The sequence below is a fragment of the Montipora foliosa genome, chromosome 3 (genome assembly GCF_036669935.1).
Source record: "Montipora foliosa isolate CH-2021 chromosome 3, ASM3666993v2, whole genome shotgun sequence".
NCBI classification, from domain to species: domain Eukaryota; kingdom Metazoa; phylum Cnidaria; class Anthozoa; order Scleractinia; family Acroporidae; genus Montipora; species Montipora foliosa.
In genome coordinates, this window is record NC_090871.1 from 46,816,173 (window position 1) to 46,833,672 (window position 17,500).

At 39.6% G+C, this 17,500-nt stretch overlaps 1 protein-coding gene across 1 annotated transcript in view; it reads right to left on the reverse strand.

Annotated features, from left to right (window-relative positions):
* The window catches only part of LOC137997519 (eukaryotic translation initiation factor 4 gamma 1-like), a 73,805-nt gene that overhangs the window by 31,213 nt on the left and 25,092 nt on the right, over positions 1–17,500 (reverse strand). The window contains exons 4-6 of the mRNA XM_068843568.1: positions 11,293–11,470; positions 10,423–10,486; positions 3,822–3,911 (exon numbers count right to left, since the gene is read on the reverse strand). Coding sequence (XP_068699669.1) covers positions 3,822–3,911; positions 10,423–10,486; positions 11,293–11,470 — 332 coding nt within the window. The remainder of the gene's footprint in view (positions 1–3,821; positions 3,912–10,422; positions 10,487–11,292; positions 11,471–17,500) is intronic.

Here is a 17,500-nt window from a genome sequence, read left to right on the forward strand (position 1 = left end):
TTTTATGAGCAGCAGATATAAAAAACATTCATGACAATCAGAAATACTGTGTCTGCATTAACAGGCTTTGGTCAAGATTTTGACTTTACTTGACAACTAGAGGATTTAAAGAGCCCCTAACCTCGGATTTTTTTAATTGCACTAAAACGAAAGTCCAACTCCATAAATATATTTTATGTCGACACCTTTCCCCGGCCTTGATATAAAATATTAGTAATTAGAGCAAGCCGTGCACTTTGCAAGTGGTCGCACTAAGTTTGCTGAGACATGGAAACCTCAAAAAAGACAACTACCAACATGTTGGCGTTATTCGGCCACCAACGTGGCTATTTATTATATCATCAACGAAATCAATAAAAATCGCAGTAAATTAAAGCCATGTTCAGCAAAGGTGGGGCGAGAAAAAACGCCTACACCTAAGAATGAAAGAAAGGAAATAGAAGGACGGAGCAAGGGTAGGGAGGGAGGGAAAAATCTTGATAATCCAAGTTTAGTCCGTGAAGGAACAGCTAAGAGCGCCAGTCACGAAGACTGCAATCCCTTAACTAGACCTATCCTTACTCCGCCCTTATCTATGATTGGCTCATTTTTCTGGCTGAATGCATCTATTGACCCGAGGAGGTCAAAGTCGGCGACATAAATAGCATCATTCCTTACAGTCATAATGCCCCTTTTATGTTAACAATATACGATAATTTACTTTCCTTCCAACAGGACAGGAAATTTGCACAAGGTAGCACAAATTGGCTGCTGGTCGCGAGGTGGCTAAGCTTACAGGTCTGAATTTGAAGCTTCCAATTCTACTCGCCCAACAAAGAATTTCGTAGCCCAAAAGACTTGCGGCCGGGTCTCATTACAATAAATTTTTATATCATCAAAAATTTTGGCCATAATTTTTTGAAAAGTGTTCCAAATTTTTTTAACGGGTCGCATTTAAGGAAATTATCATTTCCGAAACATCAGTGATTGATGCAAACATCAATCATATAAACAGTTCCATCATCAAGGAGATCTCGTTTTTTTCCTTTTCACTTGGCTCTGGAAAGATTACAACATAGCTCGGCTTTTCAATCACCAAAATAGACGAACCAGGGGAACTCGATCTTGACACTGCCGCTCCCATTGTAAAAACTGCAGAGAGATCGTGAAAAAACGTTATTTTGCCCTGCCATTACGAGTTTGAAATTGCAATGATCTATTTCCCACTGAAATTTAAGATTTACGACCTACTGTACACAAATAGGTTGAATGACAGCTTGATGCTTAAAACAAACAAAACTGTTTCTGTTGCCAACATTTGGTAGCCTCAGAGGCAGCACTTCGGCTTCTTTGAAGATTGTCAGAATATTTTTGCACTCCGCAAAAAATTGGAGAGTTTGTTCGAACGTGTGGTCGCACTTACTTCTCATCTTGTAGCGACAGATTAATAACTTGTAAACAAAATTCACTCTGGTACGACCCGGGCCTTAGCCAAGGCAAAACAAATCTCAAAGCTAAACAGCCATGCTCACAAAGCAGAGTGCTGGAATTTACCGTAAACAAAGTACATTCTCAAAAGTGCATACATGTGGTACCACGGGGCATTTTAAAAAAATAAATTAACTAATAGTAATAATAATAATAATAATAATAACAACAACAACAACAACAATAACAATAATAATAGCAACAATAACAACAACAATAATAATAATAATAATAATTATTATTATTATTATTATTTTATTATTGCTTTGCGTAAGTCTCAAGGTTAATTAGCCGAGCATGAGTGCTCTACTAATTGGGGAGACTACAAATTCACTGAGGTGAGCGTTATTTGGGATAGACAAGAAGGGCATTTCCTCTTTCACTTCAGTTACATCAAGTTAACTCTATACTTCAAAATGTTCTTGTCAATTTAATTTGAAAAAGCACGCTATTAAGTTCCAAGATTTTTAAAGGTCGAGAAGGTTGAACCTGGACCATAAGTGACAATTGCGTCACTGATAACCTCTAGACCATCGAAGCAAGCAAACTGCATTTTGGCTTGCATCAATCAAATTTCCAAAAATAGGCGGGAAGATCAACTCCGCCTCTGGAAAGTAAATTGGAGTTTTTGTTTAGTTTACAGCTCGAAAACCATTATGATTATGATTGGCGTCGCATTTGAATAAACGAATGTGCCGTGGGAACCAAAGATGCTGATTGCTGGGTTAGTCTCACATAAGTTGATTTTGTCATCTGTGGTTGGCGTCAGAAGTTTGACTGATGGAAGCCAAAGCGCAGTTTGGCCATTGGCGCTTGAGGATTAATTCCCCAGAACTATGAAAAACGCAGTGAATACTTGTACATGTAGATCAGCACTATTTGGAATGGGTGCTTTGAATTAAACACTGTTGATAAGCGCTTTATGAAATACTTGAATACGGTGCATGGGAATATTACGTTGGTGACCTTCTAATCTATGTACATTGTGTACGTGTCACGAGATGTCCAATGTCCTTCTTGTCTATTCCTAAAAGCATTAACCATTCACTGAAATCAGGACAAATCAAATCGAAACTAATGCTAGTTTCTGAGGAGAGGGGAAAACCTCTCGAATCAGAGCAGATAACCAACAAACTCAACTTGAAATGCTCATTATTTCTGCAATAGGTAAGCAAAAGTACCTTCAGTCTATATTTACAAAACTAGAATACCCGAGGTAATACGCATCGCTCAAAAAGCATCACTAGCAATTTTGCGCTATCATGATCATTCTTTTGGGTGTTAACTCAAACAGTTTGCTAGTCAACCCGTCAACACTAGCTGTTGTGTTCGTCGCATCAGACAATAGTAGTGTTGTGCTCTTCAAAATGTCAAGTTTTCAGTAGTGCAGTGAGATCAAGAATATAAATCTACTGATGGTATACTTCGTGATTTATCTATTCTTGTAGCAAAAACTCAAGGAATATACCTTTTGGTTGCCCCGGGCAATCAGGCAACTGTTAATGTTAACCCCTGGGACTCTGTCCATGAGGCCATTTCACAAACTGCTTTGCATTAAGGTTTGGAATTTTTTTCATGGCAGAGCAGTTTTGTTGATGCCAAATAAGAGATAGGCCACTAGACAATTAATGACCTCTGACATTGATAGTCTGAAAATTAAATTACATCTATAAATCCCAAAAAAAATTCTTAGGTAAAATAAACATTTACAATGATTCTTTTGTAAGTTATTTCGCACATAATTTACAATAACCCTGATTGGAGCATACCCCTCCATGATAAAACATCAGGCAAAATGAATTCGCCCTCCACCCCTAAAAAGACCATTTAACTAGGTCGGGGAGGGGGGGGGGGATAGACATTTGCATAACAGAAAATAAAACAATAAGCAGTTTAACGAACAAAATGATACATGAAACGAATCACATATTGAACCGCGGATATGTAACCAAGTGAAGCTATGAGCTTCGCAGTTATGAACACAATAATAGCAATTGTGTAGAGAGGCCTGAAAAATTCACGACTTCAACGGGGTTTGAACCCATGACCTCGCGATGCCGGTGTGATACCCCAATCAACTGAGCTAGAAGAAGCCATTGAGGTCCTGAGTTTTTCAGGCTTCTCTACGCAATTGCTAAAACTGCGTTCATATAACTGAGGTGATCATAGGTTCACTTAATAGGTGGTTTGCAACCAATCTCTTGAGACAGATAACAATGGCTAAATGTACATATGCTAATATAAATGACAAACAAAAGAAGCTAATGAGAGACCTCTACTTTTTGCCATGCAAGGTGACTGCAATTAAAAAGAGATTCAGCAGACAGTACTTAAATACATCTACCAGTACTCACATCTGGTTGTTGCTGCACACTTGGGAATTCAGTTACTTTTTTGGGTTGCACGTTTCGCCCACGGCTACCTCTCATGTTTCTATCATTATTCTGGAAATGAACAGAAAATAATACTATGAACTAGGGTGGAAGCAGATTGCAACCAGATGGAAGGTAACCACGCTTTTAATTTAATGTAGGAGACTAAAGTCACTATTGCCTCCCACAAATCTCCTAAGAATAGCTGCAAGTCTTTGCTGCCAACTTGACCAGAAAATAAGGGAATTCTTGAAGAAGCTCTCAATAATAATTATGAAAGCTCTAAGGCCCAATGACACAGCTGTTTCCCTATTTTTTAGCATTATTTTTTTGAAAATCAGCTATAAAAAAAGATGTGATGTAGAAAAGAAATGTGCACATTCAAATAAATTTGTTCATTAAATGGGCAAAACGTATCCACAAATAGTTGATGGCCTACACAGCTTTCTAACAGTTAATAACCAACATCCCAACAATGTTTCCAAATTCCTTCCATCAAGGCAATATGTGTTGTTGACTTGACAGTTTTGGATTCAAAAAATACTTGGACATTGCTGGTGAAATAACCATGTACACTGTACTGTACAATGTGATATTGTTGGAACCTGAATATTTCGCCAGAGTTGATGAAGTGAATATTCAACGCAGCATATTGTGTTGTCATGGTAATAGCACATACAGCTGTAGTTCAGCTAAAATTTGTATATTGGTGTTCACAATGTGTGACAACTCATCCAAGTATTACTAAGTACTATACTTTTGCAATCAATGTCCACAAAACATCAAATGTTAATTCCTTTGTTGTCTGCTTAGCGGACAGTGAGGGATCACAAGGCCTCAAACATGTGAAGGGCTCAATGGAAATAACAAATTCAGAAGTTCAAATTTCCACTTAGCCTGCTTGCAGGTGGTAGATGTTTTTGTTGCGACAAAACCACGTATCAGAAGCCATATTGGAAGCATGTGGGATAGGTCTGGACCAGGTGACAAAATGATGGGGTGCGCAGGAAAGAGAGGGTGAGAAAAACCACCAGCCCGAAAATCAGTCTTTTCTCAGCAGCTGCCCACTTGTCTGTTGAGTTTCCGGTTACATGTCTCGCCACAATAATTTGATTATTAAGCTCGGTCTAACTAGCACTTCTGATAAAGTACCCTGTAAGAATGAGGCGCGGTGGCCTACACTTTACTCTTACGGTGCCTCTCTTCACCCAGGTGTATAAATGGGTACCGGCGAAATGCTGGGGTAACCCTGCGATGGACTAGCATCCCATTCAGGGGGAAGTAGAAATACTCCTAGTCGCTTCATGCTACTGAAACCGGCCTGATGGGCTTTCTGGCTCGTAAGCAGAGACTTTTACCCTGTGAGAATTTCAGGGTATCTGATGATGATGGGATTGAGGTTTGTTGGCAGAAATTTGACTTTTGGTTTTTTTGGATATGTGCTAACTGAGGATTCAATTACTAAGACGAGATGGCTGCTTCCACTTTTAAGAATCAGCCAATATTTGCAACAGGAGTTTCGTACAAGACATGGGAAAAATGAGTTGGAAATTTGGAGCCGAATGACAGATGTGGGCGAGAACAAACAGGCACTTGCAGTTACTTTATCACTGCAAGGACAGGCACAAGCAAAAGCAGTCGAAATTGATGTGGAAAAGTTGAGTGACAAAAATGGAATGCAAACTGTTATTGGTGAATTGGACAAGATATTTTTTCAGGATTTTGTCAATTTACCGTCGGAAAACTACACCAAATTTGACAAATATCACATAGAAGAAGGACAAGACATGTCCAGCTTTATCATCAAGTTTGAAAGGAGGTATGATCTTTGCAAGAAGTCTGATATGTCATTGCCCAATGCTGTCTTAAGTTTCAAACTCCTCAACAGTGCTGGTCTATCAGAAATGGATAGGCAATTGGTGTTAACTGAAGCTAAGGATTTAAAGTTTAATTCTCTTGATGTAATATGCCCTTAAGTAAATTTTTGGAGGTTCATCGCATTCAGACAGTTTTGTAAGTGGCGGTGGTATCATAGTTAAGCAGGAAACTGTGTATTATACAAAGTCCGGCAGTCGACATCATAGTTCAACCAAACGATCTGGTTTAAACCGCAGCTCTAGCGGCGAAAAAAGGCAGAAAATAAAGAATACACAAAAGGGGACGACTCCATTGGACAGATAAGGGAATTGTACAAAATGCACAATACGTGGATCTGTTTTTCACTGAGTATACGACTCCCCACACAAGCAAAATGTTTATGAGGTTTGTGAAAACCAAGAAGATCAAGTAATTTGAGTTTTTTGGATTTGTCCTCTATTTTATAATTTTTGAAAAAAAAAAGTACTACACACTAAAACTGTACTGATGGAGACTGGCCGTAGAAACGTCCCAAAGGTTGATTCATTAAAAGGGTACTTAAAAGATCTTGTGTGTTTGGTAAAAAGCCCACTGGCAAGCAGTATTCTACTTCGTGTATGTGAAATAATGCAAACCTGGAGTTGTGTATTTCAACCGTGTCAGGCAACATACACATGTATAAGCTGAAATGTAGGTGGAAAAAAAGAGGAAAAGTGGTTCTGAGGTACTCAGTATAAACAACGTCTTCAATTCAACTCCGCTGAAGATACTTCATCAAACTCTGGCGGACCAAGTGAAAATTCAAAGAAAGCGCTATTACTACTACAGAATCCGCACAAGACACTGAGAGCATGTGTTAAAACGAAGTCACATGTTTTAATTAAAAAAAAGGTAAAGGTAAAGTCCGCTACGAGCCTAGAAGGCCCACCAGGCCGGCACTTATCTCCGCTTTCTGTAGCAGGAAGCGACTAGGAATATTTCTACTCCCCCCTGGATGGGATGCTAGTCCATCGCAGGGTTACCCACAGCATTTTCGCCGGTACTCATTTATACACCTGGGTGGAGAGAGGCACCGTGAGAGTAAAGTGTCTAATGCCCAAGAACAGAACACAATGTCCCCGGCTAGGACCCGAACCCAGGCCACTCGATCCGAAGTCGAGCACACTGACCATGAGGCCACCGCGCAGGCAAAGGCAACAAGATAATTTTTGTCTGAAAACATCACGAGTGGCCTTGAATTTACCTTCTAAAATCCAAGAAAACGCATTTATGAGAATCTAAATTTCAAAAATTTTTGGGGGAAAATGCCCCCAGACCCCGTTAGAAGGGACACGCCAGAGGTGTGTTCAACTGGGCGTTCCGCCTGTTAAGTGCCCATTACCATCTTGACAAAATTTTAGGTACATCCCCAAGAAAGGTGAGCTATATCTTTTTACTGAGTATAAAATGGTAAAGATTTTTACTTTACTTTTACCAATAAAGTAAGAGACTGTAATAAAGCTGTGAATCATTTTAACCCTTTCCCTCCTAAGAGTGGTGACACTTATAAATTTTACTCTGTCTAACGCCAGATGATTTTACCGGTCAATGGGTTACTCTCCAGGGGTGAGAGGGTTTACCTCATCTAGGTCCTCTCAGAAACTATGTCCTTTCAACCCCTTCCCTCCTAAATATAAGAGTGACAATTAAAGATTTTACTCTGAATGAATGAATGACAACTTTATATAAGTCTCAAGTCTTAATAGCCGAGTACAAGTGCTCTACTAATTGGGGAGACCAAAATATTTAGAGTTTCCCACTGGCTGAAGCATGAAAGAAGAGAGAAACAGATTTCTCATGCTCGGGAGCCTGGGTCGTGGCGCATGTCTGGCTTTCAGACATGCACACTTAGCACATGCAGTTTTCGTCCTGTGCTGCCTTAGTGCAAGCTTTAAAAGTGCCGAGTGGTAGAAATTTTGATAAATATCTTTACAAATATGATCAGAAGTGTTCCTAATTCGACTTGACATGCCTCGAATGTCAAGTCAAGCGCTCAGCCGCCTTGAAGCACATAATGCGAGCCCAGAACAGTCGGGATCAAGCAGTCGACAGCGCGATTCCGCACGACGTGAATCAAGACCACAAGATCGTTCTTCGGGAGGCTCTAGTCGTCACTCAAATGCAAGCGAAGAAGAAAAGAGTACCAGCTTGGGCTCAAACACTACTTGATGCGCCTCAAATTGCTCGAGCACCTGATAAAGGAGACGGGGAAACGTGCCCGAATTCAATTCCCCCGTGCCCGAATTCAAGTACAAACGGAATATGATTCAGTTTGACAACAACAAAGTGTCATGTCATTTGCGGTAGTAGGCATCTTGGCAGCCCAGCGTGAGAAAAAGGTACAACTGTAAAATCTTTTCAACTAGGATTTAGGAAAGTTAAGAAAATAAAAGTTAAAATTAAATCTAAGAGTTATTTTGTCGATAAAATGCTGTCATAATATTATCACCTAATAATTATTTAATAACTAACTACATTATGAACAGCAAGAACAACGCATGCATCTGTCGTCCAACAGAGAGCTAACGTCAAACTTTCGAATAGTGCTTTTAAAATTGTTCAAAGTTTTTGCAGATATGATATTTTTAGGCAGTTTTTTTCATAATTTTGGTTCAAGGTAGTGCAGAGAATGTTGACCATATGTTACTGTATTATATTTAGGAATGCTCAAATCAGTTTGTCTTAAAGAATAAGAAGTGCTATGAGTATGAAAAATGTTAATAATAATAATAATAATAATAATAATAATAATAATAATAATAATAATAACAATAATTATGGCATTTATATAGCGCCATATAAACTAGCTGCTCTATGGCGCTTCACAATTCCACAGTTAAAAATATTTTACACAAAATTATAAATAATATTTCTTAAAAAGAAAAGTCTTTAATTTACATTTAAAAAGAGTGATCGATCCGCTCTTCCTTACAGGTCAAGGGGTAGGGCATTTCAGAGCTTTGGTGCTGCAACTGAAAATGCCCTGTCCCCATAGGTCCTTTGATTGGATCTAGGAATCGTCAGAAGACCCTGATCAACCGACCTTAGATTGCGACTAGGTTTATAATTCCTCAAAAGACTGTTAATATATGCAGGAGCTAAATTATTGAGTGATTTATAAACTAATAATAAAATTTTAAAAAATGACACTACTTTCCACTGGCACCCAGTGCAGTTCCCTGAGGATTGGTGTAGCAGGTGCATACCTCGGCTTGCACGAAACGAGGCGGGCAGCACAATTTTGGACTGCTTGTAGCCGCTGAATCAGATATTTTGTAAGGCCGTACAAAAGTGCGTTGCCCTTGTCCAATCTGCAGATGATGAAAGCATGCACAAGAGCTGCTGTGGAATCTTCGGACATATATATTTGGATTTTAGCAAATTCGTCTAATGTGGTAATAACAAGACTTAGAAATAGAGTTGACATGTTCCTCTAGAGATAAACTGTCATCAACTATAAAACCCAAATTTCTAGCTGAAACCGACGACTTTACAACTTGTTCACTAATGGAGATAGAATCATGCAAAGGACGAGGGCGGTACTTAGAACTAATTACAAAAGCTCAGACTTCTCTCTATTTAATTTTAACTTGTTGAGCCTCATCCATTCATCGATTTCGGATGCACAAGCCTCTAATGAATGGACGGCTGATGCTTGCCCCTTGCCACTGAGGGAATCAAAGGATAAGTATATTTGGGTGTCGTCCGCGTAAAAATGGAAACCCATGTTATACTTCCTTACGATATCCCCAAGTGGCGAGGTGTATAGCAGATAAAGGATAGGGCCTAAAACGGAGCCCTGTGACACCCCGCACGTCAGTGGCTGGTGTGAAGACTTTTCCCCTCTTATTTCCTTACACTGAAATATATTGCTGCGATATGATTTAAACCAGGAGAGAGCCAGACCACATACACCGAAACGATGACTCAGCCGGTCGAGCAATATTCCATGATCTACAGTGTCGAAAGCAGCTGATAAATCCAGGAGAAGCAGTATAACAGACTGATGGTTATCTAAAGCAACAAGAATGTCATTGCGGCCATATTGTTGCTAATGTATGTTTGACTTTATACATTAGAGTGCATACATCTTGCAGGCGTCTGTTCTTTAGTATTGATAGCTCAGCCCTCTTGAGTAGGTTGCGCGATGATCTTTGTACACAGACCTTAAGCCTTTCTCATGGAACACTGTAGATGAGGGCATGATCACTTAGCGACAGATAGTAGTTTCCAGAATTTTAAAAGAGTTCTAGCTTCATGCTGCGTAACATATCAATCAAAGTTTCCGTCATCATTGCACCTCGATTCTTTAGTCTTGTGGATTTTATCCAATAAAATTTTCCCCCCGGGCTTGTCAGGACGCAATCTGTCTAAATTTAAGTCGCCAATTACGTTGTACTACCACAGAGTTGCCTGGAGGCTGGCCCAGTTAAAGACATAGATTTGTATTGTCACTCGGGTAAGGAGAGGGTTCTTGATATTTTAGGGGTTTGGGTTCACATTAAACCTAGCAGGGGACATATACAGTGTCCAAATCCTGAAAAAATAATAGTAATAAATTGTCCTAACATTTCTCACATTTTTTTTCAGGAAAGTCTAGTGATGGAAGCTTAACACTTTAACCCCTTTAACGGAAAAGTGTTGATGTATGATTGTTTTCCTGTTAAAGGTCACATATAGAGCTTACCTTTGACCGCTGCCGCATGTATGCAGGAAGAAACGTAGTTTCGCCACCATCGCCTTTTGCCATTCTTAAATGAAAAGAGGCTTATGTGAGCTATAATATATACATATGTGATTGGCTACCTGAGCAGGCAAGATGGAGCTATCTTGTCCGCTCGAGATTTCTCGCATGGTCCCGCAAGATCAAAGATCATTTTTTGGTGTTTTATCTCATATAATAAATCTTTATTGACCAAGCTTTTTTGGTCAAGATGGCTGGATATTAGCCTTGTTTTTTTCTTTTTGCGCGTTTATGGACCTTGACTTCGTCTCGGTCCATAAACACGCAAAAAAGAACTTGGCCAATATCCAGCCACTTTGACGAAACAAGCTTGGTCAATAATCCATATATACCTAGAGATAACAAATATTATTTATATTAGCCATACTAAATCATGCTAAGACCCCTTGGTACTATAATGTGGGATTAGTGTCGCTAATTCAATTTTACATTGTAAATCAACTCACATCAGGAATACGGGTCCTACCATACACTCCTTCAGTATCAAAATTAATCTCTATAGATGGTAACACGTGGAAATCCAACAGAAATGTAATGCACTGTATTAATTTTCTAACCCTAGATTCTCAGTCTTTCAAATCACGCCTCTCTTCCAAAATCTATCCATTATACGCGTGTGTGTATCTGAGACTCGAGATTTCCAATATCATCCCAATATGAATGGTGCCACTTGACGAGCTATTAAGCTATTTGTGGGTGAGATCAGTGGAAATTTGAAATACATTGGAAATAAATTACTGCAGCCTATTATATCTTTCCCAGTCCCTTTTTTAACCATCATACCCCTATAATACCAATACCACTGCACAGTACCTGTTCTGTTGGAAACCTGGTTTTGAAGGGGCACGAGCCTGGACAAGAACAACCTCCAAATCAGGCAAACCATCTGGTTTTTGCAAACACATTGGATGGATTTGGAACTGTAATAGGAAATCGCGGTCATAAGTAAGTTTTTCTCCGTCTGGTTGTTGATCAGAAACCTGTTCCATTTCTGTGAAGTAAAACATAACAACATTACAATATGAAACAATATAGTTTTCAATATCTATTTCAGTGTAACAAGGCAAATCAGTTAATTAGAAATATTTTTAAACCATTGACTCCTGCGACAAAGACTTTTACTTTGTCTAACACCAGATGATTTTACTCGTCAAGGAGTGGTTTGGGAATCGATGGGTTAACTACCTCTACATCCACTAAAAGAACTGTTCCATTGACTCCTAGGAGAGAGCCTCACGTGTAATAGATTTTACTCTGTCTAACGCCACACAATTTTACTCATCATTGGGGGACGGTTTAAGAGTCAGTGGGCTAAGGAAACCTAATTTAAAATACCATTTGAATTTTTTTTCTGTGCATTTGAACTGCAGAATACACAATCTCATCCCCAGGGTCCGCTTTTCTTTTGGTCAGCACCAAAAACACGGACTCCGGTCACTTGCAAGGCAGGAAATTCGCAAATCGTGGACTTCTGGCTAATCTATGGACGCTCAGAAATTTGAAACAACAGTGTCGCAACAGTGGTCGTCAACGGTTATAAAAATGGACCTTGACTAGAACTGCGCATAAATTGGAAGTGGTCAGACTCTGGGTTCTTGGTGCTGACCAAAAGGAAAGCGGAGTCTGGGGACGAGATTGCAGAATACATGAATTACAGCCAGGAAGATCATCACCACCACATAAGCAACTCAAGATGCGAGCAAGCCTGAAAATTTTCAGGCTTAATGGGTTACGCGACGTGACATGACCTGCTAAACGCCCTTACTCCCAGTTGCAGACTGAATTGCTAAGGGCGCGGCTCGATAAGATCAGACTGAAGGAGCTGCCGGCTTGGCGCTCAGCCCCTGAACACGACCCACGTATGACCTCGGAGCACAGCACCACAGCCAGATGGAATAGGCTTGGGGAGTCTGTTGCTGAGGGAGGATATTTTCACACTTGCTTGCAGGGAGTCAAGTTCAATTTTATTTTCAAAAATTAAGGTCAAATTTTACAATGAACACTACAGAAGTATAGCAATGCTAATCAAGCCGTGCAGTGTTATGGCAAACAGGGCACCAAACTTATAAAAAACGATTAGTAAGATAAAGTAAAATCAGACTTTTTAGCTTCCTTAGCTTGCCTGTGAGAAAATCTGTTTGCGCTTTAAGTTTCTTCATTTTTTCTTCGTTGTATTTTGTACTTTGTGTGTGATTGATTGTATGTGACTTTGCAGGCTTGAAATTGCGACCAATACAGTCTTTCCCTTGGCAACTAAAATATCTGGAGAAGTAGCAAATTTGCGACTTGTTTTCATCTTCGCTCTTTCGAAACAAAAGGGTTAGCAGTTACCACTATGCTGCTCTTTTTACTAAAGTAAATGAAGAAATGACAAAATCATTTTGTTTCTCGCCATGAGTTTTCTTTCAATCTGAAGATTTTTTGATGCGATGTTACGAGCACAACTCCATTCCTTCGATATCATTCGCTCTTTTCAGCGTTCTTTCAACACAAGTACTGTGGGCTCATATTTTGTTTTGCTACATCGCTGACAACACAATGCAACGCGATGATTTTGCGACTAAATTTTGCAAAATTGCGACTACATTTTCGTATCTTGTCGCAAAATTGCAGTGCCGACACGAGTACTCTTGTATCTTAGACGAGTGGATTTCCAAAAGCACTTGTCCTACGCGACAAGTAGAGTTTGCCGGAAAAAAGGTATTTTTTACTGAGATCTGAGTTCCCAAGCATCCCTGGACTTTGTAAACTAGCCTGAGTTTGCGAATTTTGGTTTCTTTTCACTTCATCTTACCTGTTTTCGCCTCTGTTTTCCAAGAGTATCTGGCTCTGTAGTTTCGGTAAAGACTGGGACTACGTTCTATATATGGAAATGACGACCTCGTTTGAGACAAGGCTTCAATAACACTTGAACGAAGCGATTACAGTTGTGGCAAGATAAGTTTAGTTGTAGTAAGTCTTGTGATCATCAAGCCCCAGTTGCTCCACAGGGGGCCCACACAAACTGTGTCACCGTCTGTATTTTGAATTTAAAGAGCGAATGTATGGGAACGTCGAAAATCCTCGCATTATCGTACTAGATTGCAATACATATTCTCATTTAACATCAAAATAAACGTATTTTTACCTTAAATGTTGTGTTGTCGTTCTTGAGGTTAAAGACGGCGATTTTAGCGATTTGAAGGGTTCGGCGTTGGACGTTCACTCGAGTGAAATAGTCCAACGTCCAACTCCGAACCCTTCAAATCGCTAAAATCGCCGTCTTCACCCTGAAGAACAACAACACACAACATTTAAGGTAAAAATACATTTATTTTGATGTTAAATGAGAATATTTATCGCAATCTAGTACGATAATGCGAGGAATTTCGGCATTCCCAAACATTTCCTCTATAAATTCAAAATACAAATGGCATACATCCCAGCCATCCAGTTCCTATAAATCCTATTTTTCCTATTTATTTTATAGGATCCTATAAAACTCCTATAATGAGCCAAAAACTCCTATATTTCCTATAAATACACTTTAAGGAAAATAACCAAAAAAAAAGCAAGCCACAGTTCACACGAGGTTTCTATTGAGTGTACAGGCTTTCTATCTTGTCACCTGTGGCTCAGTGATGTTATTTCTAGACAGTTGAATGATTAGGAGCATGCAGTCTTTCAAGGTAAGACTATTTCACATTATTTGTAACCAGATGTAAGTAATATTTTGTTGGAGGTTACTGGCAGAATTTGGCTTTTAATTTTCTTTGTAGGTCAAATTCTGAAGGGTTTGGCGTCCCTTACCTCCAGAGGCACATGGGTGTGGAGGATATTTGTACCACAGATTAATTCAGACTGTGAAGCACCCTTAACTGTTTAAATTAAATTCTTAGAATTGTTAATGTTGCAATCATTGCTTAAAATGGAAGTAAGAATCCAGGTTTAGGGTAACTACACTACTGTAGAAAATGTTTTTGGCAAAGCGTTCTGTCTGAAACAAAGCACCCTTTTTGTGGCAGGTTACTGATGGCAGGTTACTGATGGCAGGTGGCAGGTTACTGATGTTACTGATGTTGTGATATTGTTTGAGATGCCTGGAGGGAAGACCCATTTCAAGAAAGATTGGCTTCTTCATACGGATGGAGAAGGTCATAAAATTTCTAGTTGGTTGGTTTTGCTTTATATGCAAGAAAACGTTCCTGTGCAACAATCAAGGACTCCCCCAGTTACTTCAGCATGCTAGAGGCCAAAGTCACAAAACACTGACAAATGAAATACTTGGTGGATCTTAAGTGGTTTTTGCATCCACTCACTCAACAGATGCAGGCAAAACCTGTGGTAACTCAGCATCAAATGCAGCATTTGTTTCAACTGTTTATACTGATGTTTCAAAACAACAGGAGACGCACTGGGAAAAAGCAATCCGGTGGAACATTGCAGTGTATTTCTCTGAAAGATGAAGCAACAAGGGCTGAATTGATATGGGCCATGAAAGTGGTTAGTTCTTACTACAGTTACGCTTCTTGTGACAACATAAAGGACACCTTAAACGCTATGTTTCCTGGAAAAATCCCTGACAACTTTACAATGAGCTCATCTAAGGTATCATACTTGGTTTCAGAAGCAACTGGACCCTACTTCAAGCAAGTTGTGGCCGATGATGTTAAAAACTCAGAGTTACCTTTTACCCTACAGTATGATGAAACAACAAATGCCCAAATTAACAAGCAACTAGCTAACAAAATTCGCTACTGGTCGTCAGCACAATCACAAGGTCACTAGTTGTTCACCATTTACAGTCATACTTGATGGGTCATGCAACAGGTCCTCAACTTGCTGAGAATATTATCTCTTCAGTCCAAGACAATGGTATAGCCTTAGGACAGCTTCAAATGCTTGAAAGTGACGGACCAAACGTGAACAAAACAGTTTGCAACACTGTAAATGATGCCCTCGTGAATTTGCCAAACAGGAACTTTGGTCTCACTGACATCTGCGCGTGCAATCTTCACATTTGTCACAATGCATTTGCCAAAGGCTTGGAAATGTTTGGTAGTAGCATTTCAGAAATTGTCATCGACGTGCACCAGTGGTTTAAAATGTCCGCTGCCCGAAGAGAAGATTATGAGTTTATGCAAGAAGAGGTGAGTCTTGCCAAGCACAAGTTCCTGAAACATGTAGAATGCCGGTGGCTCTCTCCTCACCCAGCATTGTTAAGATTTCTGGAGCACCTGAAAGGGTTAAAGAGGTATTTCCTTACAGTCTTACCTGAGAAGCAGTCGTCCAGTACTAGCACTGCACGGTACATCAGAATAAGACGCCAGCTTGAATCAAAAGATCTGGTGGCCAAAATACACTTTTAAGTCTCTGTTGCAGACATTTTCAACCCCTTTCTAAAGTTTTTTCAGACTGAAGAACCTCTTGTCCACTTACTTTATGATCAACTTGGCACTCTCCTGACAGTTCTTTTGGGAAGGTTCATCAGAAAAGACCTTCTGGCAAATAAAGCTGCCAGAAAACTCTCAGAGATCTGCTTAGAAGATGTGAAAAACCATTTGGTGTACTCAGAATTGGAAATAGGAGAACAAACCCGCCAAGAAATTAAGAAGCTTTCAGAAGAAAAGCAAAAGAAGTTTGTCCTTGCAGCCAAATCATTTCTTATTGCTGCCACCAAGCATCTGGTCAACAAACTACCACTTGACAACCTTATTCTGAGAAGCAGCATTGTTCTAAAACCTGATATCCGTTCAGAAGAGTGGGCCCCGAAGGCAATTAGAATACTAGCCAAAGAACTGAAAGTAAGAGTTGATCTGGACAAGATGGCTGATGAGTGGAGACCCTATCAGCTAGAAAACATTCCAGTGGATTGGCACATAGAAACTGAAGAGCCACGGAAGCCCATCCGTGTTGACCACTTTTGGAGAAAGGTTGATGAACTGAGGGATTCTACCAGTGAAAGAAAATTTGCATCGATTATGAAGGTTGTAAAGACAGCTCTTGTTCTTGGACATGGTAACGCGGAGGTTGAAAGGGGGTTTTCCGAGAGTGGGAAAAGTGTAACAGATGACAGAGTTCGTCTAAGTGAGGCCTCGATCAATGGTATTCGTTCAACAAGTGATGGTCTGAAGGCTTTTAAAGGTCCGGGTTCTGTGCCAATCACAAAACAACTCCTTCAACTGATACGTTCTGCACATGCCCATTATGTTATGCGTCTAGAGAAAGAGCGGAAGGAGAAGGAAGAGGCTTAAAAGCAGCTTACTCTACAGAGAGAACAAGCACTACAAATGGAAGCACAGAAACGACAACTCAGTAAAGAAAGGAAAGATTTACAGTGCAAAGAGAAAGAGTTAGAAAGACAAGAGAGAGCTCAGCAAGATAGCATGGAAGTTGCATGGGGATACCATCCTAAAAGAAGCCAATGCACTATCTTGCTCAAACCGTGTTTGAAGCTACTCAAAAGAAGATCAGTACCGCGAACACAGGGATTCAGCAGGCAAGGGAGCAGCAAAGATCCGTTTCTAAAAGAAATCAAACCATAATAAACACCTTTCTATCACAGCCCAGCGATCCAAAATGCAAGAAATCATGAAAGCCAATGTGGAAGATTTGAAACTGTGACTCAGAAATTTACTAGACAGTTCTGCAGTTTTGTGTGTAGTCAAAGTTCACCGCAGAAGTAAACTTTTCATGACTGGTTATCTTTATCCATTTTTTATGAGCTTGTTCTAAATTTTTAGGTACTCTTCAAGTTGGGAACCAACCGTTAAAGCAGTTGTATTGCTGCTGTCGTTTAAAACCTTGTTTATGTTAAAATGAGATAAGTTCATAGATATAATGAAAGTGTTAAATGTTTCTCATTCAAAATGTGTCACCTCTTGATATATATCTAGTAACACGTTAACCCTTTAAGCCCCAATATCCACTTAGAAATTCTCATACTGATCTTCATACATTTCCTTAAAGAATTAGTTGAGAGAGTTTGATAACAGATGAAAGCATTTTCCCTTTAGGTGATCATTTTACAAACTCTCATAAG